At 44.6% G+C, this 27,068-nt stretch overlaps 12 protein-coding genes across 12 annotated transcripts; 5 read left to right on the plus strand and 7 right to left on the minus strand.

Annotated features, from left to right (window-relative positions):
- Positions 1-470: 470 nt before the first annotated feature.
- FA14DRAFT_147643 (uncharacterized protein) lies at positions 471-4,407 on the plus strand (the record flags this gene model as incomplete). Its single annotated transcript, XM_025497354.1, has 2 exons — positions 471-1,777; positions 1,832-4,407. The coding sequence occupies exons 1-2, from the start codon at positions 595-597 to the stop codon at positions 4,405-4,407; spliced, it is 3,759 nt and encodes a 1,252-aa protein (XP_025353979.1). The 5' UTR covers positions 471-594.
- A 146-nt stretch (positions 4,408-4,553) lies between these two features.
- On the minus strand, positions 4,554-5,762 carry FA14DRAFT_112557 (uncharacterized protein; the record flags this gene model as incomplete). Its single annotated transcript, XM_025495979.1, has 2 exons — positions 4,554-5,002; positions 5,042-5,762. Coding segments are annotated over 2 exons (1,170 nt in total), but the record flags the coding sequence as incomplete, so codon positions are not given.
- A 315-nt stretch (positions 5,763-6,077) lies between these two features.
- On the minus strand, positions 6,078-7,895 carry FA14DRAFT_125244 (WD40 repeat-like protein; the record flags this gene model as incomplete). The annotated part of the gene is made up of 1 exon (XM_025496691.1): positions 6,078-7,895. The coding sequence occupies one exon, from the start codon at positions 7,893-7,895 to the stop codon at positions 6,078-6,080; it is 1,818 nt and encodes a 605-aa protein (XP_025353981.1).
- Positions 7,896-8,460: 565 nt separating this feature from the next.
- FA14DRAFT_161412 (uncharacterized protein) lies at positions 8,461-10,130 on the minus strand. Its single transcript, XM_025499107.1, has one exon. It carries the CDS (start codon positions 10,076-10,078, stop codon positions 8,744-8,746), a length of 1,335 nt encoding a protein of 444 aa, XP_025353982.1. The 5' UTR covers positions 10,079-10,130; the 3' UTR covers positions 8,461-8,743.
- An 88-nt stretch (positions 10,131-10,218) lies between these two features.
- FA14DRAFT_161413 (uncharacterized protein) lies at positions 10,219-10,999 on the plus strand. The gene is made up of 4 exons (XM_025499108.1): positions 10,219-10,297; positions 10,360-10,437; positions 10,498-10,798; positions 10,865-10,999. The coding sequence occupies exons 1-4, from the start codon at positions 10,295-10,297 to the stop codon at positions 10,930-10,932; spliced, it is 450 nt and encodes a 149-aa protein (XP_025353983.1). The 5' UTR covers positions 10,219-10,294; the 3' UTR covers positions 10,933-10,999.
- Positions 11,000-11,037: 38 nt separating this feature from the next.
- On the minus strand, positions 11,038-14,370 carry FA14DRAFT_173451 (uncharacterized protein). Its single transcript, XM_025500481.1, has one exon. It carries the CDS (start codon positions 14,245-14,247, stop codon positions 11,080-11,082), a length of 3,168 nt encoding a protein of 1,055 aa, XP_025353984.1. The 5' UTR covers positions 14,248-14,370; the 3' UTR covers positions 11,038-11,079.
- A 173-nt stretch (positions 14,371-14,543) lies between these two features.
- Positions 14,544-16,503, plus strand: FA14DRAFT_161415 (uncharacterized protein). The gene has a single exon (XM_025499109.1). It carries the CDS (start codon positions 14,855-14,857, stop codon positions 16,424-16,426), a length of 1,572 nt encoding a protein of 523 aa, XP_025353985.1. The 5' UTR covers positions 14,544-14,854; the 3' UTR covers positions 16,427-16,503.
- Positions 16,434-19,495, minus strand: FA14DRAFT_161416 (uncharacterized protein). The gene has a single exon (XM_025499110.1). The coding sequence runs from the start codon at positions 19,360-19,362 to the stop codon at positions 16,537-16,539; it is 2,826 nt and encodes a 941-aa protein (XP_025353986.1). The 5' UTR covers positions 19,363-19,495; the 3' UTR covers positions 16,434-16,536.
- A 591-nt stretch (positions 19,496-20,086) lies between these two features.
- On the plus strand, positions 20,087-21,436 carry FA14DRAFT_161417 (uricase). Its single transcript, XM_025499111.1, has one exon. The coding sequence runs from the start codon at positions 20,268-20,270 to the stop codon at positions 21,294-21,296; it is 1,029 nt and encodes a 342-aa protein (XP_025353987.1). The 5' UTR covers positions 20,087-20,267; the 3' UTR covers positions 21,297-21,436.
- A 35-nt stretch (positions 21,437-21,471) lies between these two features.
- FA14DRAFT_156372 (uncharacterized protein) lies at positions 21,472-24,651 on the minus strand (the record flags this gene model as incomplete). The annotated part of the gene is made up of 1 exon (XM_025497822.1): positions 21,472-24,651. The coding sequence occupies one exon, from the start codon at positions 24,649-24,651 to the stop codon at positions 21,472-21,474; it is 3,180 nt and encodes a 1,059-aa protein (XP_025353988.1).
- A 506-nt stretch (positions 24,652-25,157) lies between these two features.
- On the plus strand, positions 25,158-26,312 carry FA14DRAFT_173456 (uncharacterized protein). The gene is made up of 5 exons (XM_025500482.1): positions 25,158-25,307; positions 25,382-25,860; positions 25,930-25,997; positions 26,066-26,137; positions 26,207-26,312. Coding segments are annotated over exons 1-5 (681 nt in total). The 5' UTR covers positions 25,158-25,305; the 3' UTR covers positions 26,267-26,312.
- Positions 26,313-26,517: 205 nt separating this feature from the next.
- On the minus strand, positions 26,518-27,060 carry FA14DRAFT_165009 (putative COX4-cytochrome-c oxidase chain IV; the record flags this gene model as incomplete). The annotated part of the gene is made up of 2 exons (XM_025499925.1): positions 26,518-26,682; positions 26,764-27,060. 2 exons carry the CDS (start codon positions 27,058-27,060, stop codon positions 26,518-26,520), a joined length of 462 nt encoding a protein of 153 aa, XP_025353990.1.
- Positions 27,061-27,068: the final 8 nt, after the last annotated feature.

Consider the following 27,068-nt stretch of genomic DNA (forward strand, 5'->3'; position numbering starts at 1 on the left):
TGCCTGGGCTTCAATTTGTTACTCTGCTGGGAGAGCAGTTGAAGACATGTAAGGTATGCACGGGAATAGGTGCCGAATTTTGTACACAATCACATGCCTACACTGCACAGGGGACCTGCATGAGCGGAGACAATTGTCCTAACTTTAATGGGAATATCCATAGTGAAATTTTTGGAGCTAACACACGTGATGCTATAATGCAATGGAAGGGATGCCAGTGTGATGGTGACTATAATTTGTCATTCAGAATGAGACCATCAGAAAAGCTTGAGGAGTATCTTCGGATAGAGATTAATAATAGATACATGATCACTTAATAAATGTGAAATCAAGCGGTGCCAACTCATGGTATTCATTAAGAGCTGATACAATCAAGAGAGAAAATGAAACGCTTACTTAAGCAACACTCAACTACGCGTTGGCTGTGACAACAACATTTATCTGGAGAACCACAACTTTAGCGGACATTGCCAGTTTTAAGCTTCTCTCGGCAAGCATATATCCCACACCATTCAACACTTTATTCATCACAAGTACAACATTCAATGACACAATCCCTGCTGTCTGGCAAATCTTGATCCTTTCATACTCATCATGCCTGATGCTGATGATGTTTCTCATGCACTCTTGCTACGCCTTTTCCAATCGGAATTCTTCAGTCCACATTTGGCATTATCCTATCTAAAAACATATTCAGATAGTATAGGGATCACATACTACCTCGTCGATCAACTTCGAACAACTTTCGATCCAAGTGAAGTGGAATTTTATTGGGCTCAATTATGTCACCTTCTAATCTCTAAACCTTCAAAATCTCGCGCATTGGAATATTTCATTTTACAAAGATGTGATGAATCCGTTCATGTGGCTTTATTGACTTTATGGCACTTTCAAGCAGCTCTATTTGATATGAGCATCAACCCTCATACGGAATCATTTCAAGTTTGTCAAAGGGTCTTCAATCAATGTCAACGTCTATTATACGATGATCCGCTGGCAGATACGGATCTCATATCTTCTCATTCAGCTTCAAGCGTCACACTCGGCTCAACATGGCGAAAAAGACTGCGAATTAGAGCACGTAGCAAGAAAGGTGATAAAGTGCTGCCATCAAATGCTTTACCTTGTTTCGTTGGAATGGGTGCCGTGATCGCAAGCGTGCCGGGAATGCCTCGATTGGCAGCTTATTCAGGTAAAGCGGCTATCGAACAAGGAAGACGGAAACCTACAGGAAAAGATTTGGCGCCATTGGAAGGCTCAGGAATGTCAAGAATAGCAGCAAATGAAGACGAGTCAGGTGGTTCAGACGAAGCGGAGGAGTCTGATGATGACGATGATGGAACGTACGACGCTGACAATAGGGGAACTAGTGACCACGAAACTGATCAGAGAGTGAATGTGCGACATGAAAAGAATCCAAGCGGAAGCTCATTACGTCAAGATGAAAACGAAGCCGATCTTTCCGCTTTCGCTGAAGCATCAAAAGCAGCTGCAGAAGCAAAGAAGGTCGCAAATACATCTCACCCTTCAAGTTCCCACACGCCACCACGCAGAGGAGAACGAAGACGCTCAAATTCAAAAGAATTGGTCAACCCATTCAACCAATTGACTACTGGCTTTAACGATCTTCGTGATAAAACTGTCGCTGCTGTGAATGATGTGTTCGGACAGAAGTTCGGAGTTGATTTTGCTCCCGCAGCAAATGGGAAGGAAGCCGGCCCACCACCTCTTTGGCATAGACAGCATCGCAGGAAGACTAGCTCAACAAAAAATCAAAGTGCGATAGATTTACATCGTCGCAGTTCGCTTGCTGATGGGTTTTCCGCTCGAGTCGGAGCATCATCTGCGAACCTTCCAGGTCGGTCTTCCATTTCTGGCTCTCCATTTGGATCTTCGGCAACAGTGGGAGATGAAGCGCTGGCATTAACACCTGAGGCAGTGCTGGCACGATATGACTTTGAAGCCAGACGAAGATTATTACGATCGAATTACTGCAGAAAACAAACGCAATTTCTGCAAACACTTCAAGATGTTTCAGCGAGATTGCTACTTCTCCCTAAACCAGCCCGACTTTCTGCTTTGCGTGCAGAACTTACTGAGCTCAATCATGGTTTACCCTCTGAAGTATGTTTTCCACTCTGGTGCGAAGCTGCCACGCAAGAGAATCAAGAGCAAAGTGATGCTACAAGCAAGCGAACACCTCTTCCAAAAGGCGAAAAGAGAGGGAGACATCATCGCGTTGTACGTATCAATCCAAGTGAAGCAGTCGTGCTCAATTCAGCAGATCGTGTTCCATTCCTATTACATGTAGAGGTTTTGGTGGATGATCTAGATTTTGATCCAGAACGAAGATCAAATCGGGAAAGTTTGAAGAAGCTGGTCATGCAAGAAGATGTTCGAAGGCGGAAGACACTGATTTCCAGACAATTCTCTGCTTCAGGAGGTAATATTAACAGATCCAGTGCTGGCGTACCCTCTGGAGCTGTGACAGGCGATACATCTCTACCTGCCACACCTACCGCTGCCGATTCGGTGGATGAAAGCAAGGCAGATGTGAGCCAGACTTTACCTCTGTCCCGAGAAAATGCCTTGGGAGCGGATCTGATCCGACGTGGAACACCACCACCTCTTTCCCGGCTAACACCACACTCCTCCACACCACCTGTGATTGATGAGGAAGTTTCAGGCGATGGAGAAGAGATTGATCTTACCGAACAGGCGTATGGATCTGATCTGGCTGCATTTGGAGGTGATCGAGAAGAGCCAGATAGCGATGAAGAAGATCTTGCGGCTGTGAATATTGATCATGATCATGCTGCATGGTCAAGATCTTTGCCAAATCGTTCTCAACAAGTTGCACCTGCTATCGAAATTGCGCCAAGCAAAAAGAGAGAATTTTCACTGGATGAATATGCAGAACGAATGCGTACTGCGGCTATCATGTTGGCACAATTGAATCAGTCAACAAATGCATCTGCTCAGCCGATTGTGGCAACTAATCCTCACGTTAGTTCGACTGCTCAAGGAGGATGGAGCAGTTGGATAATGGGTACAAGTTGGGCTGCCACTTCAAACGGATCCAGAAGCGAAGCAGGCCAAGCAAGTGCAGGCTTGAAAGCACCGGTGATCACAATCAACAATGGAGCAGGAGCAGCAACCGTCAATGGCTCAACTTCAAGTACATCCCTTGCAGCTGGTGGTCAAGGAGCAGCAGGCCAAGGATACGGAGCACGCGGAGCAGGGAAGAAGTTGGTACATACCGATACAGAAATGATTCGTAAACGAATTATGCAAGAAATGATGGCTTTAGAGGAAGAGAGAATGGAGCGGATGAAATTGGTAAGCAGTAACAGAAAGATACGAAGAGGAGCAAATGTGGAAGATGAAGCAACAGTGCAAAAAGCTGTCAACAAAGATGATCCATCTGCAGCAATGTTCCGCGAATCATGGGCATCAAAGAAGGCCCGCATTCGTGCCGCATCTCCCTATGGACATCTTGAAAATTGGGACGTATTCAGTGTGATCGTAAAGACTGGAGCTGATTTGCGTCAAGAACAGTTGGCAGTTCAGCTCATCCAAGAATTTGCACGAATTTGGGGTGAAACTGGATCTAGATGCTGGGTACGATACTTCCGCATTCTAGTCACCAGTGAGAATAGCGGTATTATGGAAACAGTTACGGATTCCGTCAGCGTTCATAGCATCAAAAAGGAAGCCTATAGTAGAAGACAGCAACAAAATACCCTTCAACAACAGCAGCAAGAACAAATGAGTGCGATCGATAACGCAATTCAGCCTGCACCTGCTGCGCCTACGAACAAGATTGCAACCTATAGCCTTTTGGATCATTTTATTGACACTTTTGGAGATCCTTCTTCTGCCAAATTTGGAAAAGCACGACAACGCTTTATTGAATCATTGGCTGGATATTCGATCATCTCCTACCTTTTGCAAATCAAAGATCGTCATAACGGTAACATCTTGGTGGACAACGAAGGGCATCTTATTCACATCGATTTCGGATTCATGTTGGGTATCTCACCCGGAGGAGTTGGATTTGAAGCAGCACCCTTCAAGATCACGCAAGAATACATCGATGTGATCGGAGGCTTGGACTCTGCTAAATTTGTCGAATTCAAGAGCTTACTTTGTCAAGGTTTCCGAGATGTGAGAAAGCATGCCGAAAGAATCATCATGATTGTTGAATTGATGCAAAAAGAGAGCAAGTTGCCTTGTTTTGCTTTGGGTGATTTGACATCTACCTATTTGCGTGACAGATTCCAACTTGCACTCAGTCAAACGCAATGCGATGAATTTGTTGACCGATTGATCTCTGGCTCGATCAACTCTACTTTCACACGTCTTTACGATCAATACCAGTACTACAGCGAGGGTATCCTCTCCTGATACACACACGAACTAAATGTGATAGTATGAAATGCAATTATATTGTACAATGTAACACAACTTCTTTTCTTCTAATAACGCAGACGGGCTGAATATAAGGAAACATTTGTTGATGGTGCATGTGGATTGCCTGCCATTAAGCGTGCCCTTCGTTCTTGTTTGGATTCTTGAATGGGCATCTTTACTTGAGAAGAACGTGCGAATTTCAGCAAGAGAGCATCACGCTTTTTCGCATCAACGGCAACATCTTGTAAGAACGGTTTGAGATCCTCTCCGATCCATTGTGGTCGAACAGAAAACAGCTTTTGGAAGCGAGAAGAGATATCTAGAGGCAGCGAAGAAGCTGCAAAGAATTCAATGCATAGAGGTTGTAACTTGGTAGGAGCTACCGGTGGAGCAGGCGTTAGCAAGTAATTTCCTTGCAACAGATTGATATCGAGTGCTTTCTCGTTTCCACCCAATGTGGCGCCTAATCCGTCCTTCCATTTTTCCGTGAATGATTCCATTTCCACCGGCTTGCCTTTTGCGAGTGTTTCGAGTAATTGCAAACCTATGAATTGAGAGATGCGAGACGTGTCCAGAATAATGATCTCCTCTTCCTCCTTCATGCCTTTCTGTGTCATCGTATCCGTACTCTCGTCCCCTTCTTCAGGTGTGATCGGATTGCCAAACCATGATCGAAGAAGTTCTTCTGCAACTTCTTTTCGCATATCACTTGTATTTCGAAGAGCGGCAACAGCAGGCTTCAAGAGAATTCGATCGGTCGAAAGAGACAATCGATCAATATGAGCAAGCAAAGCTCGTAATGCATCAAAAAGGTATGCTTTCGATATCATTCTTAAATATCCATCCATCTCTACGATGTGTGCATCTTTGAAACCTTTCTTAAGTTCTAAAGGACTTGCTTGTACGATACTGGCAACTTGTTGTGGAGTATAGAGCTTCTTTGCTTCATTCTCTTCCAGATCCTCATCTTCTCCGGAGTATGTACTGTGTTCGAGCAGGGTGGTTAATCTACTTACACGAGCAACAATCGGAACCAATTCCAAAATCTCTACGATATTATCACGAACGCTCACATTCGCCGTACTGGAATCGCTCTGCTTTCCTTCTAAAGAACAAAGGAGTAGCGAGTTGGATTGTGTAACTTGTCGGACCATATACGTTTGTGTGTCAGTACATAAGACTGCTTCATCTGCTTGCCTTCCCTTAATGCACAAGGTAGGCCTTGATCTGCTATCATCTTCTTCCTCATCACCTTCTCGCATTCTCTTTCTCGTTCGTTGCTGTTCATCTTTGGTCATATCTTCGATCAACTTTGCCAAATCTGCATTCAATTCCATCAGATGATACTTTGGTTTAGATTGGGTGGGTGCAGTTACCAAGTTGGCACGAGCTGGTTCGATGACCGGTACTGCCATTTTGATTATCTTGTTGGACTGGATGATGGAGGGAAAAGTGTTGTTCAAGAAAAGTAACACAAGTTTACGCGCTTCTTGTTTAAATGAGCGCGTTTTACGCTTTGCTAGTACGCGTTCCCTAAAGGATGGATATGGTTATCATTCGGCTAATGTTATTATCAAGGGTATCGATGTACATAAAGTCAAGGTGAACATGCTATGCATATACAGACTTGATTAGATTTACGAATAAGAGAGAAGCACATTTGCTCACCTTACAGATAAACGTTGATTGAATCTTTCGAAATCAACTGCAGATCTGGTAGGAGTGGACACATTAGCTTGAGCAGCATTAGGGATGACCGCATTGATACCAGGTTGAGAGACTGATGCCGAAGTAGTCTTATCGGAAGATAATCCAATAGAGTTTGCATTCGATAATCTTGATAGTGTCTTTTGGAACTCTAGCCACTCTTCTTCGCGTGGAACGGCCATCGTACCAATGTCATACACGTACAACTTTCCGTCCGCACCTCCTGTTGCTAATCGCCTACCGTCTTTGCGATCCCATCTAACTTTATTCAAAGCTCGACCAGTCCCCACAATAGTTGTCACAACCGGTCTCTCCAGGTCCACATTCAAATCATAAATATCCAATGAACCCGTCCCATCAACTTGTCCAAACATAGAAGGATGGGCGGTGTGCCAAGCGACATCATAGACATAATCATTTGCCTCTTCAAATGATGCCAATGGTGAAACGATTGTCGAAACAGTATTGACATTACGCGAGACTGCATTGGACGAAGATGGATTGTTCTTGATTCGCCAAAGACGAGATGACCAATCCATACTACTCGATAAGAACAAATCCGAGAAATCGATCGGTCCATGTAAAGGATGGAAATGCAATCCGGTTACCGGTGCTGCATGTGCTTTGTACACTTCCGCCAAATTCAAACCAGCTTTCCATCCAGCTCGATCATATCGGGTACCGCAATACACATTTCCCTCTTCTGTTCCAACCCAAAAGCTTGTTGTTTCTTGATCTGGGAATCCAATCACACTCACGCTCACTTCATCCGTCTTTGCATGAGTAGGGTTGAGTAGCTCGACGGTCTCTTGCGGTCTTGCCAGCATATCCAACACCCAACTGCAAACAGTGCCATCAGTAGATGCAGTGATGAGATTGTGTGCATTTTGTGACCCAACGATTCGCATGCTGTATACCGGATGAGTGTGACCTGCAGCGGATAGTGGTGTTTTGAGAATAGGTGCGTTGCGAGAACGGGTGTCCCAAACGAGGATTTGTCCGCTATATGTACCACCGATGACCAAGTTAGGTTGAAAAGGTGAAAAGCATACAGACAACACATCGTTTTGGGCATGGAAAATGAACTCTGGTCGATCTGCTAAATGCATATTCCAAACCAACACCAACCCATCCGGCTGATCATCGCTTACGCTATTGCTTCGACTATAGCTAGCTACGACCAATTCGGGATGCTTGACAGACCAGTCCAAGTCAGTGATACTTCTGCCTTTACACAGGTTCTCATCCCAAAAGATTCGATTGCACTTCACCAATCTTCCCTCTTGATTTTCAGCAGAGGGGTCTTCCAATAGAGTGTAATCCTTGAGATAGTCATAATTGTCCGTCAAAGCTCGTTCGACGATTTTGCTGCTTTGTTCAACGAAAGTGACGAATTCCGTTGCCCCGTAAATGGCTTCCAATTCTTCTGCTGATAATTCTCTCAAACCTTGCTCTATCTCTCGCTCTAGCTGTTCTTCCTGCAATTTGAGAGCCTCTTCTTCCCGCTTCAGCCTCTCTTGCTCTTGTTCCTGTAAGACTTTGTTACGTATGGCTTGTTCAGCTGCCAGAGATATCGAAGCCGCTTTGGCATCATTACCCTCTTCGTCAGAATCTCCAACATTTGTCGTTTGTGTTTCTTTTGTGTAGTATACCTTTTCGGGCTTCTTTGGTGCAGTGTCGTCCAAATCTGTCTGAGCTTCACTATCCACTAGGTTTGATCGTGGAACGGCGATGATGGTTTGTGGTTGTTCTTCTCCATCTGCACGATTGACCATTGTAGTGCCCGTGCTATGCGGTGGAAAGCCTGCTTCTGATCCCGCATATTCGCTCGTTCCTTGTGCGCCAGTCACACTTCTTCTCGGTGAAGATGGCGTTGCAGCACCACCTTGACGTGCACTTGCACTACTTGAAGCTCTTGCATTTCCCGGTCCTCCAACTAAAGAAGCAACAAAGTCATCTAAATCCTTTCGTGAAGATGGCGTAGTTGCTTCTGAAATACTTTTTCCGTCACCTCTTCCAACTTGTAATCTACTCGTTCTTTCTTCTCTTGCCCTTTTCAATTCTGCTAGTTTTGCTCGTTTTGCTTCAATCTCCGCACGTCTTCTTGACTCTCCTGCAGAAGAAGACATGATGACAAGATTTTCTCAATCGTAGCCGTACAAGGTGATGGTCCGGACGCTGATGAGCTTATTTGCGCTTCCGTTTGTCTTCTCTAAAAGTGTTGGTTGGACTCCAGCTATCGCGTTCAACACTTTAAATGAGTTAACGCGCTTAAGCTGTCTATTACATAAGCTCAGTGTTACGTTTTGTAGTCTCCAGGCACTGCTTTCTGATTGATATTAATAAATTAGTGAGGTAGAGAAAAGTAGGTAAAATTTACATGTGATATGAGACTATTTATAATTGACATATGGGCTAATTTGGGCACCAAAACTGTGGTTCGTCAGCCTTTGTGGCGGAACAGGCGTTAAGGCGTGATACGGCGTGATACGGCAAGTGACGCCTGTACACGTGCCAGGCGTACCGTATACGTCATATCCCAACACTCAGCCTTCAAATCAATAGCATGATGATCATCAGATCTTATTAAAAGTACATCAAAGTTTGGTACAATATAGTAAGGTTAAGCAGTAGGAATGATGACTTCCATCTCATTTTCCGGTTCAACGTTTGCGAATTGCTTCAATCTTTCTGAAACATGATTTGTCCTGTTGGCAGGATGAGAAAAATGACAGCCTTGACGATAACAAGCGCTTCCATAACGACAGGGTATACTGCTAGGGTCGTTATCGTTGGAGCCACTAGTCAAGGCAGAATCCAAAGTGGTTTTTGGTTGTGATGTAGTAGTTGCATTACCAAATGCCATCGAAGCAGCTCGATCTGCTTTTGCCAAAACGAATTTGACAGCCGGAGAAATGTGACTGAAATCGCAATCGGCTCGAGTGCAATCTTTTTGATAATGGCAGGGTTCTTGTCGAAGTACAATTGGATCTTCACCTGTTTGTCTAGACAAGGTTACTGCACTAGGCGAAGGATGTGAATAGATGCATGTAGGCGAAGTGCATTTGAGGCCCCATCGGCAAAGAGCTGCATCAAGAGGTTGGGTTGGGAAATCGGCGGGAGCGTTGCTGTCTTCATTGTTTCCGTTTGATGCTGGAGCAGCGGCATTGTTGGGCATCATTGGATCAATTCTGAAGAGCAAATTTTGAGATGGATCACTTGGTTGTGTTGTGATAGGTTGAGGAGCTGAAGCAGGCACAAACTCTTCCGCTCTTGGATTTGGTACGCCAGCCCGAGCAAAGATGGATTGACCTTGAGCGCCATTTGATCGATGAGCTTGTTCTAAGCTGCGTTTGAACATGCTATTCTGCTTATTACCTCGACCCCGTCCAGCAATTCGAAGTGATCGTTGTCCTTCCCGATCATTTTCTCCTTCGTCCATTCTGTCTGCTGCCATTCCTACTTCGGAATTAGGATCGGACTTGGGTGGGAATAGCTCTCTCGTAGGCTTGTTGTCCTGGCCAGCTTGCCATCTGTCTGATTGTTGTCTATCGTGATTATGAGTAGCAGACCGTCTGTCTTCGTATCGCGATCCGCTAGCACGATTCTCAGGTGATGCAGAACGACGAGATCGGAATTTCATATCCACAACATTCTTCTCGTGCTGGATTTGAGGTTCGACATTGAGACCTAGAATCTTACTTGCTTCTTGCCATAGCCATGACACGAAAGACTCCACTCCAGCTTCGGCGTTTTGCTGGTCTTCGCCTAAAAGATCTTTCAGTTCTGATTCGATTTGTTGTTGAGTCTTTTTGTTTGCTACCATCACAAGTACATATTCACTCATGACTGCATCTTCTTCCCCTTCACTCCATCCACGTCGAGCAATCTCTTTTTGTACGATGTCCTGTAGCTGTTTTGCTTCAGGTGAATCTATTGAAAGATCAAGCGAAGACATTTTGATAGTTGACCAATCTGATCAGATGGTGGCGTTGCAAGAAAGGAGGAAATGAGTCGTGTGCCAACTTTTGATCTAAAATGGAAAACCTTAAAAAACGCGTTTGACTTTAATTAAATGCTGCAGGAAGAAAGCGTGTTAGGAAATCTCTCCACATCCTATCACTCAAACAAGCACCATCACCATCATCGAAGAATTGCAAGGAGATCACTAGAGATGGTACGTCCCAACAACGATTGATTTTTGTGCAACAATTGACTGATTCCTTTTGCCCTCTCCAGGCCAGTGAACAGCAGGAAGAATCAGCGTTTGATTCACCTTCTGGGTTCGCATTACGTATCAAATATCAAAAGAGCGTGGTAAGTAATGATTGGCAACATTCAAGAAAAATCGTATGCTGAATCTTGATGTGTCTCCAGCTATGCGTCCCAGTGGATCCGACCACTACATACGATGAATTGGCAAGACTATCTTTGGAATTATTAGAAAGCACAGATGCTGAACTACCCGATGAAGCAGGTGTTGAATCATTCGAAGATCTAAACGTAGAAGATCTCGCGTTCTTTGAAGGCAATTCTGTGGTCGGTGCAAATGGAGCACCTTCAGATGATATCAAGTTTGCCGAGCTGGACCGTAAAAAGAAACCCACAATCAGTGCAATGGGTTTGAAAGATGGTGCAGATTCAGTTTTGTATATCGGTTTCTTGAATAAGGCAAAAAGTGAGCAGTAGAGGGGACATCACATTCATCAACCTAAGTACTGATCAGCTCCTTTCTTAAACACAGAGACCTACATGCCACCAGATGTCAGTATTCCGTCGATCAATGATGAGGACGTGGACGATCAAACTTAACAAGCGGCTGAGTCGCACTTGATTTGGGGTTGAAAAGGTCGACTAAAATGATGTAAACTATACAAACCGTCAACGCAACCATCGCAAAGCTGATTGAGATGTCTTAATTCTCAAACGTATGTATTATAAAAGTACAATGAAATTATTTCAGGTTTCCTTCGATGCTGCAGCTGCCGCTGCACGATCACGCTCCTCTTGCCGTTTACGCAACTTTTCAGCAAGTTTACTGTTTGCCTTTACAGGCTGTTTAGGAGCTTCTTCAGCTTTTGATTCGGCTTCCTGGTTGCTTTCTGCGACTTTGTCTTCTTTGGCGGGTTGTGCCACATCAGGAACAGCTTCTTCCGTCGACATCTTCTCTTGAGTAGCACTACTCTCTTCCTTGGCAGCATCAGCAGTAACTTTGTTTGCTGTTGCTGCTTCTTGAGGTAGTTGAGGTACGTTAGATGCCTTTTCATCCTGCTGTGCTGTGTCCGTTGTGACCTCTGAGCTGGGCTCCATAGTCTCTCCCTGGGCAAGATCAGGAGTTTTGCTTCCCTTCTTCTTTTTCTTTTTCTTCTTCTTCTTGTCTTTGGCAGACGTTTCCGCTACGCTCTTTTCCTTGCTTTCATCTTCATCCTCACTAACAGCATTAGATGTCTTGCCTTCATTTTCTTCGGTCTGCTTGGAATCATACGTATCATGAGATCCATCATTCTGCTTTTCTAGTGCAACAGCACTTTGAGCTTCGATCTTTTTCGCCTCTTCCTCACGAGCTTTTGCTTCCTCGGCTTTCTTTCGATCTTCCTCTTCCTGCAGCTTCCTGCTCTCTTCTTCTGCAAGCCTCTTCTGTTCCCGCTGCGCTAAGCGTTTCTTCTCATTTTCTTCTGCTTGCCGTTTCTTCTCTTCTTCCTCAGCCTCTTGTTTCTTTCTTTCTTCTTCCTCAGCCAGCCGTTTCTTCCTCTCTTCCTCCTCTTCAAGCCTCTTTCTCTCTTCTTCCTTTTGTCGCTCCTCCTCTTCTCGCTTTCGTCTTTCCTCTTCAGCGCGTTCTTTTGCTTCCTCTTCCTCTTTCCGTTTCGCTTCCTCTTGGCGCTTTCTCTCTTCCTCCTCTGCCACCTTTTTCTCATCCTCTATCCGCTTTTTCTCTCGCTCTTCGGCCAAGCGCTTCTCCTCTTCCATTTTACGCAGCCTTTCCTCTTCCAGTCGCTTTTCTTCTTCTTCTTTACGCACTCTTTCTTGTTCCAATCGCTTCTTTTCTTCCTCTTCTTTATGCAATCGTTCTTTTTCTTCTCGTTTCTTTCTCTCTGCTTCCTCTCGCAAAAGTGTCTCTTCCGCCAATCGCATCCTCTCTTCCTCTTCTTGACGCAATCGTCTATTTTCTTCATCAAAACGTTTTCTTTCAGCTTCTTCTGTGGCCAAACGATCATCTTCCGCTTTTTTCACTTCGGCTATTCTTGCTTCCTCTCCAAGCTTCCACTTCTGTTCCACCTCATTCGTCCATTCAGATATGCTTCTTAATGTAGAAATCAGAGAAGGTGTCAACGGAAATTCGCGCTCGAATAAGGACGACGTTGAACTTCGCAAGAATGTCAACAAGGATTCACTAAGCGTAGCCAAGAATCTGGCTGCTATCGTGATTGTAGCTTCGTGCGATCTCCTTTTACTCTTACTCTCTTTGTCATTTTGTACGCCTTCGATCAAAGGATGAATGCGAACCGAGGAAGATGTTGCTGTTTGATCGGAATCTGCCTTACGGAAAGACTCCAACATATGTGCCAAAAGATCAGTCGTAGCAAAGTCAAAAGCCTTTAGTGCGTCCTTGCCGATTGAGATAGGAGCAAAAGAGACAAAAGCATCATGAATGTCCAATATGCCATTTGCCAATGCCGCGAGTGGAGGAAAGAAAGAAACTTGCAAAGACCAATCGTCTGAGGTGCGAATAGTCTCCAGAGTGACATCTCTCAAAACATCACGAACATCTTCCGACCCTGTCAGATCCTTGACAGACAACGTAGCAGAAGAACCAAGACTGTTTTCGAATGTCTCCACTACACCTTTGACTCCAGATGACCATAGCTCTAACGATTGAGTCTCGAATGCCTTACGCGCTCCGCTCACGTCTGAGAAGTCAAGACCTTGACGAGACAACGAAGCAGCAGAGTATGATAACTGCAGATGCAAAGAAGCGAGCGTCTCAAAGGCATCTTGCAGAGAACCTTGCTTTCCATCAATGCTTGGCAATACCCTTGAGACGAGCTGTTCCAATTTAGAAATAGATCGATACCCGAACGAAGAGATGAGCGATAAAGGTGATGGTTCATCACCCCTGCTCGTTTCATTGCTTTCTGCTGTGTCAGTTTGTAAGTCCTTGTCTCCAAAGAGCGCCATTGCGATATTACACGTATCGCCTACAAGGTCTCTCCAAGAGGATATCTGGGATGATAAGATGTTTGCGACTTGCTCATCAGAATCATGCGCACCTAAATCTTCCACCAAGATCCATCGAGATCGTAAGAAAGACAGACAAATTGCACTTTGTGATATTGCGAGCCTGCTTGTGCTCGATTGTCCATCTCGCCCTTCACCATAAGACGCTTGATCGATATCGTGTAATCTTTGTAATAGAGAAACGTATCTTCGTGCAGCTGGTAATCGCACACCTCTTGCGCCCAAGCCACGTAGTAGGTCTTCTCTCAATCTCATCAAATGCGTCCAGCATTCTTCCTTCAAAGCTTTGACAGTAACACTTTTTTGTCCGCTCTCAGCATCAGCTCGAGCAATTTTCGCCATATGTATGCCTAATTGAAGTGCTTCGATAGGATGATTAGCCTTTGCACATGTGATCAATAATCTTGGAATGTCCAACAAATCCTTTAAAGAAGTTTCATACTGATCGAGCAAATTTCTTGCCTTGTTTCTTGCAGCCAGTGATACTTCCACGTTGTTTGGAAATTCTTGAGCTGCTTCAGAGAGCACTTGCAGATCATGATCGATCAATTTATCCAATTGAACGTCTAATCGATCAAGTGTGCCAGGAAGAGCAGATGATGCCGAATGAACACGAACAAAAGAGGACACATGTCTTGAGCAAAGGTTGGACAATTGACTTTCCAAAGATGAGCTGGCAGTATGAAGAGCGGCAGGTTGCGTTCGAAGATCGTCTAGCGATTGTGTCGTCAAAGAGAGTAATTGACTGAATGAGGTTGAATTAGGATCATCGATATCATCAGGTACCGATACATTTTCAGAAGAAGATGATTTAAGCGATTTCAATAATGCTGGTAGTGAATCGTACTTTTTCGATGTCGAAGCCACCGGGGCCTCGACATTTGTCGACATCGTCTCACTTTTTTCTGTTGGTGGCTTCCCAAGAGAGCTCTAGATCTACCCCTTACGTGCCTAGTCTTTCAATTGAGACCCCAGCTTTCCATTCCTCTTCCTTATTGTATCAATGGCGGGAATGATGGTGTGTAACAATGGAATTGGATTCTTCTCTTTTGAGCATGCAGTGGGGCTTGTGCGCAGCGCGTGTTTAGTGTGCTATCAGGCGTGTTCCTTGGAAGAAATGTTATGTCACTCTTTCTTCTCAAGATCACATTTGTAATAATAAATCATATTATCATCATCAATATTGACCGGAATATAGTCTTTTGAGTATCACTGAATACATTTTGTCCTGGTTTTGTTCACCAAGCTTTCCCCGCTATAAATGCTGGAATATTGAAATTGTACTTATGCACGCCAGGGATATGCTCTCTCCCATTAGGGTTCACAGGGTTATCGCTTATGCGTACGCTAGCTTTTAGTGCTTATCGGTTCGTCATTTCCATGGCTGACAAATTACCACATCATTCGATTGAGGGATCGTTCCTTTTCTCTTTAAACATTGCTTCTAGAAATCTTGGAAGGATGACATACTAGATCAGAGAACTCATCAAGCGTGACAATGGATGGAGAATATGCGAAGCCGGTGCTACAAAAGCATACGTTTCATGTACCAAACGTATTCTCAAGGTTAGAAGAACGTGGGAATGTAACGTACGAACCTTTAGGTCAGGAAGAAGATGGGGAGGATGTGGGAGAAGGAGTACCTTTGCATGCAAGTGGAGAAGGAAATGAAAACTCAGGCAATTCAGAAGGTGTAGAATATACGACAGCATGGGAACAATCACCATTTATGGCAAAAATATACCTTCAAGCAGCATTTGTCCTATTAGGAGCTGCTGTCTTGCTCCCGTTCAATGCGATTATCACGCCAACAGAGTATTACAGAAGTATATTGACAGGTACAAGTCAAGAGAAATCATTTATGAGCTGGATCATTCTGGTTTATAACATTTCCAGTATTGCTTTTGGCGCTCATGCAACTGCAACTATGCCAAACAATTCGATCAAACGGAGGATCTTCTCTTCAATGGCCGTCATCATTTCGATTCTAGTGTTCAGTACAGCACTAACGGCCATCACAGCTCAAGGCAATAAGTCATATTCGACAACGTTCACACTTCCCACTATTTTGCTGTTGACATTAATCATCTCAGCAGCGACCTCGTATCTGCAATTGGCAGTCATCACCTTATCCAATGCTTATGGTCCGCGTTGTTTGGGATTGATGCTCACCGGACAAGGTGCTGTGGGGGCAGGAGTGAGCTATACTCAACTTGTCGTGGCTTATGTCAGTGTTGATGGACGTGGTCCTTCTTCAATGGGCGATGGCGAAGCGGCAAAGGCTGCAGTGAAGTTCTTCGTAGCAAATTCTGTCTTGATGATTGTGGCATTATATTGTTATTGGAGATTAACGAGAAGCAAGATCTACAGGGAGATGGAGGAGAGCATGGCTAATAAGGTCAATGCGGAACGATCGCAAGAGACTTCTAGAGATGGACTTACTGCACCTCCCGCATCAGCATCACCTATTCGCAAATACATGAGTAGCTCTGTGGAGGCGTTATATGATCGCATTATGGAAGTGCAACGGAAGACAATTCTTCCCTGCTTCACCATCGCTTATATCTTCGTTGTCACTCTGGCCGTCTTTCCCTCGCTAACATCAAGAGTACGGCCTGAAGCGTTTCAAGAAGCGACAAAACCTGTTTCGACGCTCATTTTTGTAGCGTGGCACTTTGTTGCATTCAATACGAGTGATCTGATCGGTCGTACTCTGCCAACAATTGCACCCAATGTCTTTTGCTTTCAACGTATGGGATACGTTTCGATCGCTTCTTTATTACGTACAGCATTGATTCCACTTTTGGCATTGTGTAACCTTGAACGAACTTCTTCGATTGGTATTGGCGATTCTTCAAATTCGCTGGGATCACCTGCTTTCTTCTTCTTGGTCATCGTATTAGGCACAACAAATGGACTTTTGGCCACCAATACATTCATCATTGGACCACGTTCGCCTGATCTTGTCGATGGACGTCAACGTGGCTTAGCAGCTGGTTTGATTAGTTGGTGGCTTACATTCGGTCTGGCGATCGGAGGTGTTGCCAGCTTTTTCATTGGTCAAGCATGATATATTCCCTTTCTTATACACATACAAGATACCCATTTCTATTTTTATTTTTCAATCTGATTCGATGTACTAGTATACAAATGTGTGTGAGTGAAACAGTGTCTCTCTTTTTAATTGTTTGTCAAACCCAAAATCCTTTGTAACGCTTCCAGATCTGCTGATGACATCCCTTGTCCGCCTGCAGTAGGTTGCACGCCAGCATTACCTGCGTTAAGATTGGCGAATGCATTGGGATTGATTGTGGCATTATTCATCACCGGATTAGCATTATTAGAATTATTGTTGTCTGACCAGATGGATTGATTGAAAATAGCAGGATTGCCTTGTTGCTGTTGTGGGGCTTGTTGTTGATTTGGCATTCCAGGTCGATTGACAGGAATATTCAATTGAGAAGCCAATGCATTGAAATCGATATTCATTCGATTTCCATCCCCTCCGCCAAATATATTTGCCAAATTGACATTTTTGTTCTCATTATTTCCTCCAAAGTTGGCATTTCCGGCATTCATACCGCCTGCATTCATTTGCATTGCTTGTTGTAATGCTGCCAAAGACGTTGGCAATGCATTAGGCTTTGCTTGTTGTTGCTGCTGTTGATTTCCAAGTGCTGATGCAGCCCACGCCGGTATCTGTTGTGCCATTTGAGCCGCAGAAAGTGCACTCAATGCTCCCATCGCAGGAGGAATGGGTGTAGCCTGAGAAGATGTACCACCGGTTGATCCTCCGATCTGTTGTGATTGTTGCGGCGTTTGAGGCATTACCGGTCTAGCCGATGCCTGCTGTTGCTGGAACAAAGCAGGTGGTGCTTGAGGTGTTACAGGCGGACGAGCGAACGCATTGCCTGCTTGAGTACCTTGAGCATTGGCCGTAGCAGCAGCAGGCTGAACCGCTGTTGCATCCGGAGCCGTTTGTGGAAGAAACATGTGCCAAGGAACGGGATCTTTGAACACCAATCCAAGCAAACGTCTAGCAGTGCTTCCTGGAGCAGGCGCTGTAGGTACAATCACAATCCCAGCCTCGGCGGGGGCATTGGGTGCATCTTGTAATCTCATATACGCACATCCCTTTTTGCTATCGATCATCCTGGCCAGCATCATGTACATCGTTTCATTCGTTTTGTTGGCACTAGGTGCATCCGGCGAAGGATCTCCCTGTACTGAGTTCGGTAATGGTTTGGGATTGAAGATGATGCAGGGTGTACTGTGCGAGGTAGCATATTGTTGCATAGTGGACAAAGATACCGTTCTAACTTCACTAATGGTGAACTTTTGCGGCCATGGAAGTAGCAATGTGGATTGATCGGTATTAGGAGCACATTGTGCCATCACAAATGTAGCTGCATGGTTTCTCTGATTATTGGGTAAAGCCATACTCCACGTAATTGCACCTGTCCAGAATACCTGACCACCTGGCCTTTTTACTTGTTGAGCGCCAGTAGCATCAGTCGGTTGAGTGGATGCGTCGCCAGCAGTTGTAGTAGAAGGAGCTACAGAAGGTTGAGTTGTACTCGGTACATTTCCAGCTACTTGCTCTTGCGCCTTTTGTTGTTGTGCTAATAATTGCTGACGATGTCTAGCGACAAGCGCTTGCATATTACTAGGACCTCCAAGATGGATACCTTGATTTGTTGCTTCCCTGTCGATCGCCATCAGCGCATTCAATGAGTTATTGAGATCGGGTACCAATCCTCCCGAACTCAATTTGATTTGATAAGTCCGCAAAGTATCCTGTTGTGAGTCCAATTGCTCTCTGAATTGGCTCAAAAGTCTGTTTCTCGTTGGAGAGCCTTTGCTTGAGCCTTTGTCTTCTTCTTGCTGTTGCAAAATCTTGACATTCCGCATCATCATCTGCTGCTGTTGCTGCAAGAACAGAACCTTCTGAATAGCCTGTGCCTCAGAGACAGTTTTGCGAGCAGTTGTGTCTGGAAGAGGCTGAGTGATAGTATTAGCCGATGCACCAGTAAGCGATGAAACCATGCTGCCTAAATCTTCATCTTTCTTGTCTGCCTGTCCGCCAAATTGACCACCTTTAACGCTCTGTCGCCTTTGTCTTTTTCTGCTTGTGATGGGTATATTTGCATTTGCAGCGGCACGGGCTGCTGTGCCAGCTGCGTCACTATATCCAGACAATAGCATTCCCTTTGCGAATGTGACAGGTCGGAAGCTCGCTCCGAGAATACTAGGAGCGTCGCTAATCGAAGGCAAGGTGGGAGGTAAATTGTCGGAAATGGTTCTATGTAGTCTTTCTGCCTCTACCGAGAGCATAGCAAAGGAGGAGCCACTATCGGGAAGGATGACTGTTGAGGGCCATGCACCGATTTTGCCCAATTCAGTTGCCGCACGATCCCAGTTCCATTCATCGTGTGTCGAATCAAGGTTTGAGTGTGGATGTATATCATTTCTCAAATCTAGCTTAGAAGACGAGTCGGGAATCAAATGAACGAGATATCGAGCCAATGGATTTGTGGTTATGCTGAATCTGGCAAACATTTCTACTGCTGCTACCAGGCCATCTGCAATGCAAAGGACCGCATCTTGTTTCGATTCTGAACCGAGCATGAGTTCGTCCAATTCATCTTGCCATGGCCGCGATCGAACAGCCCGTACGTCTGACCAGGTATCTGTTAGGAAAGAGTCATCATTATTCGTCTGTTGAGCAGAATTGACTCGAATGAACTCATCGGTCGGTACGAATGAAGTAGCAGATAGTTTTGAATTAGGCGAAAGAAGTGTGTCCAAATCAACGTTTGCGGGGGTGTTAGAAGAGGAAGCATTTAGCTGCCCATATCGAATTTGACTGATCAAGAGGTTCTTTGGATGTCCATAAAGAGTCGAAAGTCGCTTGAGGATTGCATTTGGAATTGGTGAAGTTGTGACATCTACTTGTGGATGATATAAAAAGATCAAATGTACCTTTTGCGAGGTTGAAGAAGCCATCTTTGCTCCACTCTCCTTGAATGAAGCGGCATTCAATGTTACTTGCAATGACAACTTATGGAGTCGACATTATGGACAAAAGCACTTGCTTAGTCCGCAAGCTTTTTCTATGTCGAAAGAGTATAGATCTGGGATGAATGTTTAGAAGAAGCTTTCCGCTAGAGATGCAACAGAAACGCAAGCCTAGCGTCACACGCATTATCCGTGCGTTACTTTTGCCTCCCGCGCTTCATCTAAAATGGCCGTTATTGGAAGATCATGGTATTAAATTCTGACTGATTTATCAAAACTGGGACACAATTGAGCAGAATGGTTGTTGATGTTTGATGTTCAAGAAACTTCACAAATTGAGATAAATTTCTTTGAAGAAGTCAAGAAGGTATAAAGAATGACCCACTACATCTTAATTTCTACTGTAAATCGCCAATAAGATCTTTCCTATCTCGGTAATATTCTTGCTTTCAGCTACGAAGGATAATACACTGATCGCAGACACCATTTTTTCAATCTTATCTTATCCACCGAAGAAGCCGATCTCACCTATCCAAACTTCTTCCGAGATGCTTTAAGGCTAATGACGGCCAAGAAATCTTTATAGTCGCGGATTGACGGCCGGGAAACCGAGATTGACGCGTAAAGTGCCTAAACGTTTATTCCTACTCTGATGCAAAAGGTTGCGTTTATGGATGGAAATTGGCACTTGATCAGTGTTTTATTGTTTGTGTTGGTTCCTGATCAAATATGCGTAAACGGACAAGATAAGGTTTAAACACTGCTCTAAAGGCAGATAACGATAATGGGGGAAGGAGAAACAAAGAAAGAGTAAAACAGGATGAATATATAAGAGCATTCATCCATCTTGAACGGATCTTCTTCCTTCATTCATTCCATCTAACTCAAAAACAATGTCCACCTCACAGCAACAACATACACTTTCGGCGTATTCGTATGGAAAGGATGACGTACGTATCTTACGCATCGTACGCGATTCAAACGATCCCGCTTCTCATCATGTGGTAGAATACAAAATACAATGTTTACTTTCGGGTTCATCGCTGGCACCTTCTTATACTCATGCTGATAATAGTTCAGTCGTTGCAACTGATAGTATCAAGAATACCTTGAATTTATTGGCAAAACGTACGCCTGGCGTGCAAATTCTCGTTCCGGAAACGTTTGCATTGGTGATTGCAGAACACTTTTTACGTACATATAAACATATCGAAAACGTTCATATCGATATCGATTTATTGAAATGGAGTAGAATTACTTTAAATAATGGACCAAACGGAAATGCAAGCAGTAGCGGCTTGACAAGCACTTCTCCTTTCGATAAGTCTAAACAACATCCTCACAGTTTTGTTAGAGATGGCAATGAGAAACGCTATGTTCGTGCAATCGGTAAGCGAGATGCAAGCGGCCAACCTTCGATCGATGTTTTGCAATCTGGTTTACGGGACCTTGTCGTCTTGAAAAGTTCGGGAAGCGCTTTTTACGGCTTTTGGAGGGACGAATATACAACATTGCCTGAAGTGCACGATCGAATCTTTAGTACAAGTGTTGAATGTCAATATGATATCAAGCTACCGGCTAAGCCATTACAAGATTTACTCAATCCTTCCACTTCCGGCAAAGATTTACCTCCGTTTGACGCAATCGCTCAAAATGCAATCTCTCACATTTTAACCACATTTGCAACACACTCTTCTCCTTCTGTTCAAGCAACAATGTATCAAACCGGTCAAGCAATCCTGAATGACAAAGATTCAAGCAGCGTCGTACAAGTAAATCTTGAAATGCCCAACAGACATTATATCCCAATCGATCTAAGCTGGGCAAAAGAGGAAAACATCAAAGAAGATCAAGCCGAAGTATTTTTGCCAAGTCAACATCCTTCCGGACTAATCAAAGCCACAGTCACACGATCAAATTAGCAAATAGACCTGCCATTTTTCCATTTTATACATTGTATTGCATCGATAGAATATACATAAGAATTATTTTTGTACAATGTGTGAGAGTAGAGTAGATACCCAAATTTTTCATGTAAGATAAAAGTACAATTGTGTGTCAACTTGTCAGAGGTAATTTTTGTCTATAAATTCCTCCTCAAGCTTTCCCTTCTGCTTCCTTTCTTTTTGCCTCTTCTGCTGCTGCAGCTGCTTGAGCCGCAAGATGTGCATCCTGCATAGCCTGAGACTTTCTTGCCGATTCTACCCATCTGTTCCACGATCCAGCTACCAAATGCAACTTTGGCGCCCTTCTGCCCAAGGTGATGTATGCGATTCTTAATCGGTCCACCAAATCCAGATAGAGAGGTTCCAAGCTACCATTTGTTTTCATCAATTCTGACGACAACAATTGCAAAACGGAAGCATATCTCTCCAATACATGGTCGATCGGCATGGACGGATTAGGCAAAAATTGCGCATGTAATGGTTGTGTACTCCTTTCTAGCGAGAACGCATCTCGAATATCCATCTCTGTACGTGCAACGTTGCCCATATCGATCGCATTACCCTGAGCACGAATCAACTCGTGCATCTGTAATCTGGCACGATGGTAATTGCCATTGATGAACAGTTGCACAAGGCTGACAATTCGGTTCTTGTCTACTGCTTCCTTTGTTGGTTCTTGCCGAGGCGCTGGAGTGAGACTACTAACGAACATCATAGGATCTTCTGCATCATCTTCTTGTTTCACCAAGGGATTTGGCATCACCTCTTCCACCGTCTTCATCAACTCATCCAGGTCGAGGTCTAATTCATTATCAGGGGCTGACTTTTCACCCCGTACTTGGCTGCTGATTTCCATCAGGGTGTCCATCTGGCCGTTTGTGAGAGGCGCTATATACTGTTCGCGAACATGATCGTAGAGTGATTTGTCAAGTAAAGTGCCACGCATGTAAGCTGCATGCTCCTCTTTCTCCCAAATCGCTCTAGTATCCGGCTCATTGTTTTCCTCTACATCCTCTTCCATGCTTTGATCTGCTTGCGGCAATTCCTCCGTCGCTTGCCGTTTGAAAGCAGGAGCAAAGGCAGATAGACTACGGCTTCTCCTCTTCACCCCACGTGGCGAGTCAACTGCTTGTGGCGATTGTCGCATCGACGGCACGTTTGAGCTTGATGATACTCCTGCTTCTTTCCGTACTTCAATAGGGACTAAATCCATACCAATATATGCCTCAGGATCAAACATCTCCCCATTCTCATCGAAGTACGACTTTGAGGTCTTTCCGTTCGAATACGGATTTGCCGGATCTGGCTTTGGCCCATCATCAGCTTGAGGTTTCTCTTCTTCTACCTCATCCAGATCTTCATCATCAGAATTTTCTTCTGCAGAGCGTGCTGCTCCAATCACAAAGTCTTCCACACTGCTGGCATATGCTTCACCCAAAGGTCCACCATAAACAGCCTCACGCAAGACATCACAACCACGAGCTCCTAGCTTTTTGATGTCTTCAGGCTTTGGCTTCCAATCGCGCGAAGCTGCTTGCTCGAATGCAACAAGAACGTCCAGAGGAGATGCAGATGGTTGTGTGGCGCCCAAGGAAATAACACCAGGCTTTCCACGTAGCAAAGCTCTGTGTGGCAATGAAGATAATTCGTCTTGCAATGCACTTTCGAGTGATTGACCATGTGTCAAGTGATGAGGTGGAAGTCTTGATCTTGTCGGTCCACCCTTTTGCGAATTAATATGTGACGTCCATGCAACAGGAAGCAAGCCAGGGAACAGTCCCACATCTAGCGCATCCGGCAACTTTGCCAAATGAGCTCTTGGCCATGTCCAGTCATCCAAAGTAGCAAGACCTTCATCATCTCTTTCTTTTTCCTTATCCTTTCTGGGAGCACGACCCTTAGGTGTAGACTCGTCCTTGTCATCATCTTTAGCCTTGTCTTTCTCTTTCTGACTTTCCGCTCCACCTTCGCTCTGCTGTAGGCGGGGCCATGCCAATGGGATATTTGGAACTTTGCCCTCGAAGACCCAACCGCTAGAGACAGAAAAGGGTAATTCTTGTTGCTCCGGCGTTCGACCTTCCAGATTGTATGTGTGTGAAGCAGATAGAGATTGTGGTACGCTGACCAAAGCAGCCGCAAAGCCGTCCATCGTGTCTTTGATGTTGCGTTCCATCGTCTGTGCATTGGGTAGAAGATCAGGATGGAGAGGTACGAGTGATTGTATGAACGGGAGGAGCACATCTGGCCAAAAGTCCGAGCCACTAGGTCTCAAGATCGCCCTTCGTTCATCCTCTGTCAAGGCTTCTAAATCGATTGCTCCATCCCGTCTATAGAAAAGAGGGATGAGGCTTGCAATTGCTCCACTTAACGTACTAACAGGTGCTAACTGCACTTGCGAGCCTGATGCCGTGCTCGATGCTATCGATGCATCTCCTCCATTTGCTTTGCCAGACAGACCTAATATTGATATGATAGCACTCTGCCGGTTCAAAAGCCTCTTGTTCTTCTTTGCTGTCTTTCGCCGTATACCTGATTTCCTCCGCCGCCTTCTCACAACATCTTTACTTTGTCGGCTGACAGAGTCATCCACTGACACACTTTGTGCCCTAGAGCTAGTGCCATCGTCATCGTCGTCATCATCATCGTCCTCGTCATCATCATCATCTTCTTCATCATCATCACTGTCTTCCTCCTCTTCTTCACTGCCATTTACCTCGACCTCTTCTGCTTCATCGTCAGAGGCCACATTTGAGAAGTTTGTCTCTGGTTTGATCTCGTTCTGAAGTCGCGAGGGTGTCATCAATCTAGGTGTATTTGGACCAGGGGTGTTATTGAACGATGTACTCTTTCGTATTTTGAGACTTATCCGATTTCGCGGTGCATTGGATGCAGGTGAATGTGATTGTCGTATCCTTTCTTTTTCAGCTTCTGCTTCTGCTGCCGCGATTGCCAGGCTTTCTTGCACTGCCGCTTCTTCTTTCGCTAGAGCTTTTAAACCCCAATCGGCTAATTTACTTGCCTCGGTATGAATGATGGCACTGGGTCCATCTATCGAATTAAAGTATTGTGCGTTACCAGTGATGAGAAGCATATCTTCTTTGAACAGGTCCATAGTCGTATATGCACCTGATTCTAGCTTCTTTTGCATCGTGCCAAGGTCCATAGGTCGTTTGATGATCGAATAATAATTTGGTACTTCGGCAGAATTGACAGGTTGCGCAAAGAAGAGATATTGATCACGCTTTTGCAGTTGTTGCAAGACCTTTGTCAATACCTCTTGCAGAGGCTTTGGCTTTACTCTTTTGATCGGTGTTGAGCTCATTGTCGTCATCGTGGATTGGTGTGTTGATAGGTAGACTGAGTCGAATGTTGATGAGGTGTTTGATTCGGTAATAAGTCAATCGTTCAGGTTACACCTAATGTTGCATCTTCTAATCCCCTCTGTCAACCTTTAGCCTTTTGATCGCCACCAATACTCCCACCTCAATGCGATCCGCCTTACGGAGAAAACCGCTTTTACCAATCCGCCCCACCTCTTTCTTTATTCATCCAATTTGCACTCGATGATCGTTTAAGAGTGCAAAGTAGAACGTCTTGTTCTCTCGCTCTTGACGTTTCTTTACCCTGCTACGATTACTGTTTATTCTTTTGTGCTTGCCCCGTGCTTTTCTCCTTGATGGCTCCCAATGATCTCTTTCTTTTGGCTCACCTTTGCCTTCAACACTGGGAGAGGGGGAAATTGATGAATGCTGCGCGCAGACAGAGAAAAGCAAACGCAACAAAAAGATTAATTATACTTTGCGCAATACTCTTTAAACGCGTACTGTCAGCATACCACTTATAGGCCTGGAGCATACATTCAGTCCACGCCGGCAAATACAACACCAGCTTAAAGCACAATTCGTGCATATGGAGGCCTTCCCAAGCTGTCAATGTGCTGTCTTGCTATCATCACTCGATCCATTATAGCCTAATTAAACAGAAGATGTGAGTGATTTGACCATCTTGCAACCCAAATGAGGAAGAAATACTAATCCTCTTTTTCGCACAACTCTTTGCAGGTCATCGACTTCTACACCAGCTCCAGGAAGTTCCTCTTTGGAATCAAAGAGCTTCCTAAACACACCAAAGCCTTTCAAAAATCCATCTTATACAAAAAGCTCGAATCGTAGAATACGAAATCTCAAACAAATCTTGGCAGCCGAAAGAGATTTTGCAATGGGCGTAACGGATTCCATCAACATTTCTACCAGTACAACTTCTGCTGGAGGTGGTGGATCACACAAGAAAGGAGCAGCAGCAAAGCAAAGACGACTATTGACGGGAGCAGCTGCAAAAGCTGCCAAAAGAAGAGAAGAACAAGGTGATATAAGTGGAACGGCAACTCCGGCTGAAGGAGAAATTGGAAGTGCAAGTATGACGGAACCAGATGGTGATACGACAATGAACAGTCTTGCGGGTACGAATGGAACACAAACTCCGGCTGTTTTGGATGCAGCAGCCGAAGAGCTGTTGAAGCGTAAACGAGCTTTACCTACTTGTGAGTCCATTCAACCAATCTTTGTTGTCATGAGATCGATCAAGCTTACACCCTTCTGTTTTTTTGCAGACTCGAGCATCGAAGCACCGCCTAGCCTAAGACCACGAAAGAAGTTTTGTGATATCACAGGACTCATTGTGAGTAGCGTAGTGTAGGAGGTCTCGCCTGACAAGCTGTTTTCTGATCTTATCTTCTCTTCTAATAGGCGCCATACACTGATCCTAAATCAGGTCTGCGTTATCACAGCGTGGAAATTTACGAGATCATAAAAACCTTCGTGCGTAAGATGTGAACAAACTAAAGCTCTATACCGGTTTTCTGACTCATTCTGTCCTTTCTATCACAGGGACCTGGCGTTGATCAATCGTACCTAAGCCTCCGTGGAGAAGCTTCTCAGATCAAGTGATCTTCAGTCTATACCTATGTTCATCTTTTTCAAACCCATGTACATCATTCAAAGTCAAATTGTATCTTTAGCCATCATAATGTGTGGATAGGCGAGCGAGAGGCATGTTTGATCATTGAGGTCATACAACTCAAATCGCTTTTGTCCGCACATGCATCCCAAATCACGCTATTACTTCTCGATCATATTCTAAGATTGCATTGATAGTTCTGGATGGCTTGACCATTAAGTCCTACGAATTTTGAATACATTTAGTGATGGCTTCCGTCGGTGGTATGATCTCCGGTGAAGTCGAGCTTGTAAACACTTCCGCATTCAGGGCATCGATGAAAATCGTGTTCTTTCTTCAAGTGGATCCAAGTGGTATCGTGAGATCCAGCTGGAGATCCTGTGCATCCGACGATACGGGAAGGGTACTAAGAAGGGGGGAGGGAAAGAGCAACAAGTCAGTCAAGGGGATCCCAAGTCTTCGACAGACTGTATTCTCATATACACACCAAACTTTGAACCATGATTGGTTCTTTCTTTGTACCAAGTCTTGAAGATTCCAAAGGTTTCATATCAAAAACATCAACGCCTTGCAATTTACCCAATAACTCAAAACGTTCCAAACCTGTCGATTGACTTTCATCAGTTGGAACTTCACCTGGGGCAGAACCTTCACCTTGAATGATTGGTGGACCTCCGCCTGCCATACGTAAAGCGGTTGAATGAATTGATCGAGGAAGGTTGTTGTTGTTCAAAATAGAACGTGAAACGTTCATTGAACGCATAGTTGAGCGTGAAGCGGCCATTGCCGAAC

Source organism: Meira miltonrushii (assembly GCF_003144205.1).
Source record: "Meira miltonrushii strain MCA 3882 unplaced genomic scaffold FA14scaffold_3, whole genome shotgun sequence".
Classification (NCBI taxonomy): domain Eukaryota; kingdom Fungi; phylum Basidiomycota; class Exobasidiomycetes; order Exobasidiales; family Brachybasidiaceae; genus Meira; species Meira miltonrushii.

Bases quoted from the DNA above. Each gene is read 5' to 3' on its own strand.
- FA14DRAFT_161412 (XM_025499107.1), bottom strand. From the start codon at position 10,078: ATGTCTTCGCTTGATCTTTCAATAGATTCACCTGAAGCAAAACAGCTA.
- FA14DRAFT_161413 (XM_025499108.1), top strand. The intron at 10,438-10,497 runs GTAAGTAATGAT...ATGTGTCTCCAG, and splicing joins TCAAATATCAAAAGAGCGTG to CTATGCGTCCCAGTGGATCC. The intron at 10,799-10,864 runs GTGAGCAGTAGA...TCTTAAACACAG, and splicing joins TTTCTTGAATAAGGCAAAAA to AGACCTACATGCCACCAGAT.
- FA14DRAFT_173451 (XM_025500481.1), bottom strand. From the start codon at position 14,247: ATGTCGACAAATGTCGAGGCCCCGGTGGCTTCGACATCGAAAAAGTAC.
- FA14DRAFT_161415 (XM_025499109.1), top strand. From the start codon at position 14,855: ATGGATGGAGAATATGCGAAGCCGGTGCTACAAAAGCATACGTTTCAT.
- FA14DRAFT_161416 (XM_025499110.1), bottom strand. From the start codon at position 19,362: ATGGCTTCTTCAACCTCGCAAAAGGTACATTTGATCTTTTTATATCAT.
- FA14DRAFT_161417 (XM_025499111.1), top strand. From the start codon at position 20,268: ATGTCCACCTCACAGCAACAACATACACTTTCGGCGTATTCGTATGGA.
- FA14DRAFT_173456 (XM_025500482.1), top strand. The intron at 25,998-26,065 runs GTGAGTAGCGTA...CTCTTCTAATAG, and splicing joins GTGATATCACAGGACTCATT to GCGCCATACACTGATCCTAA. The intron at 26,138-26,206 runs GTGCGTAAGATG...TTTCTATCACAG, and splicing joins ACGAGATCATAAAAACCTTC to GGACCTGGCGTTGATCAATC.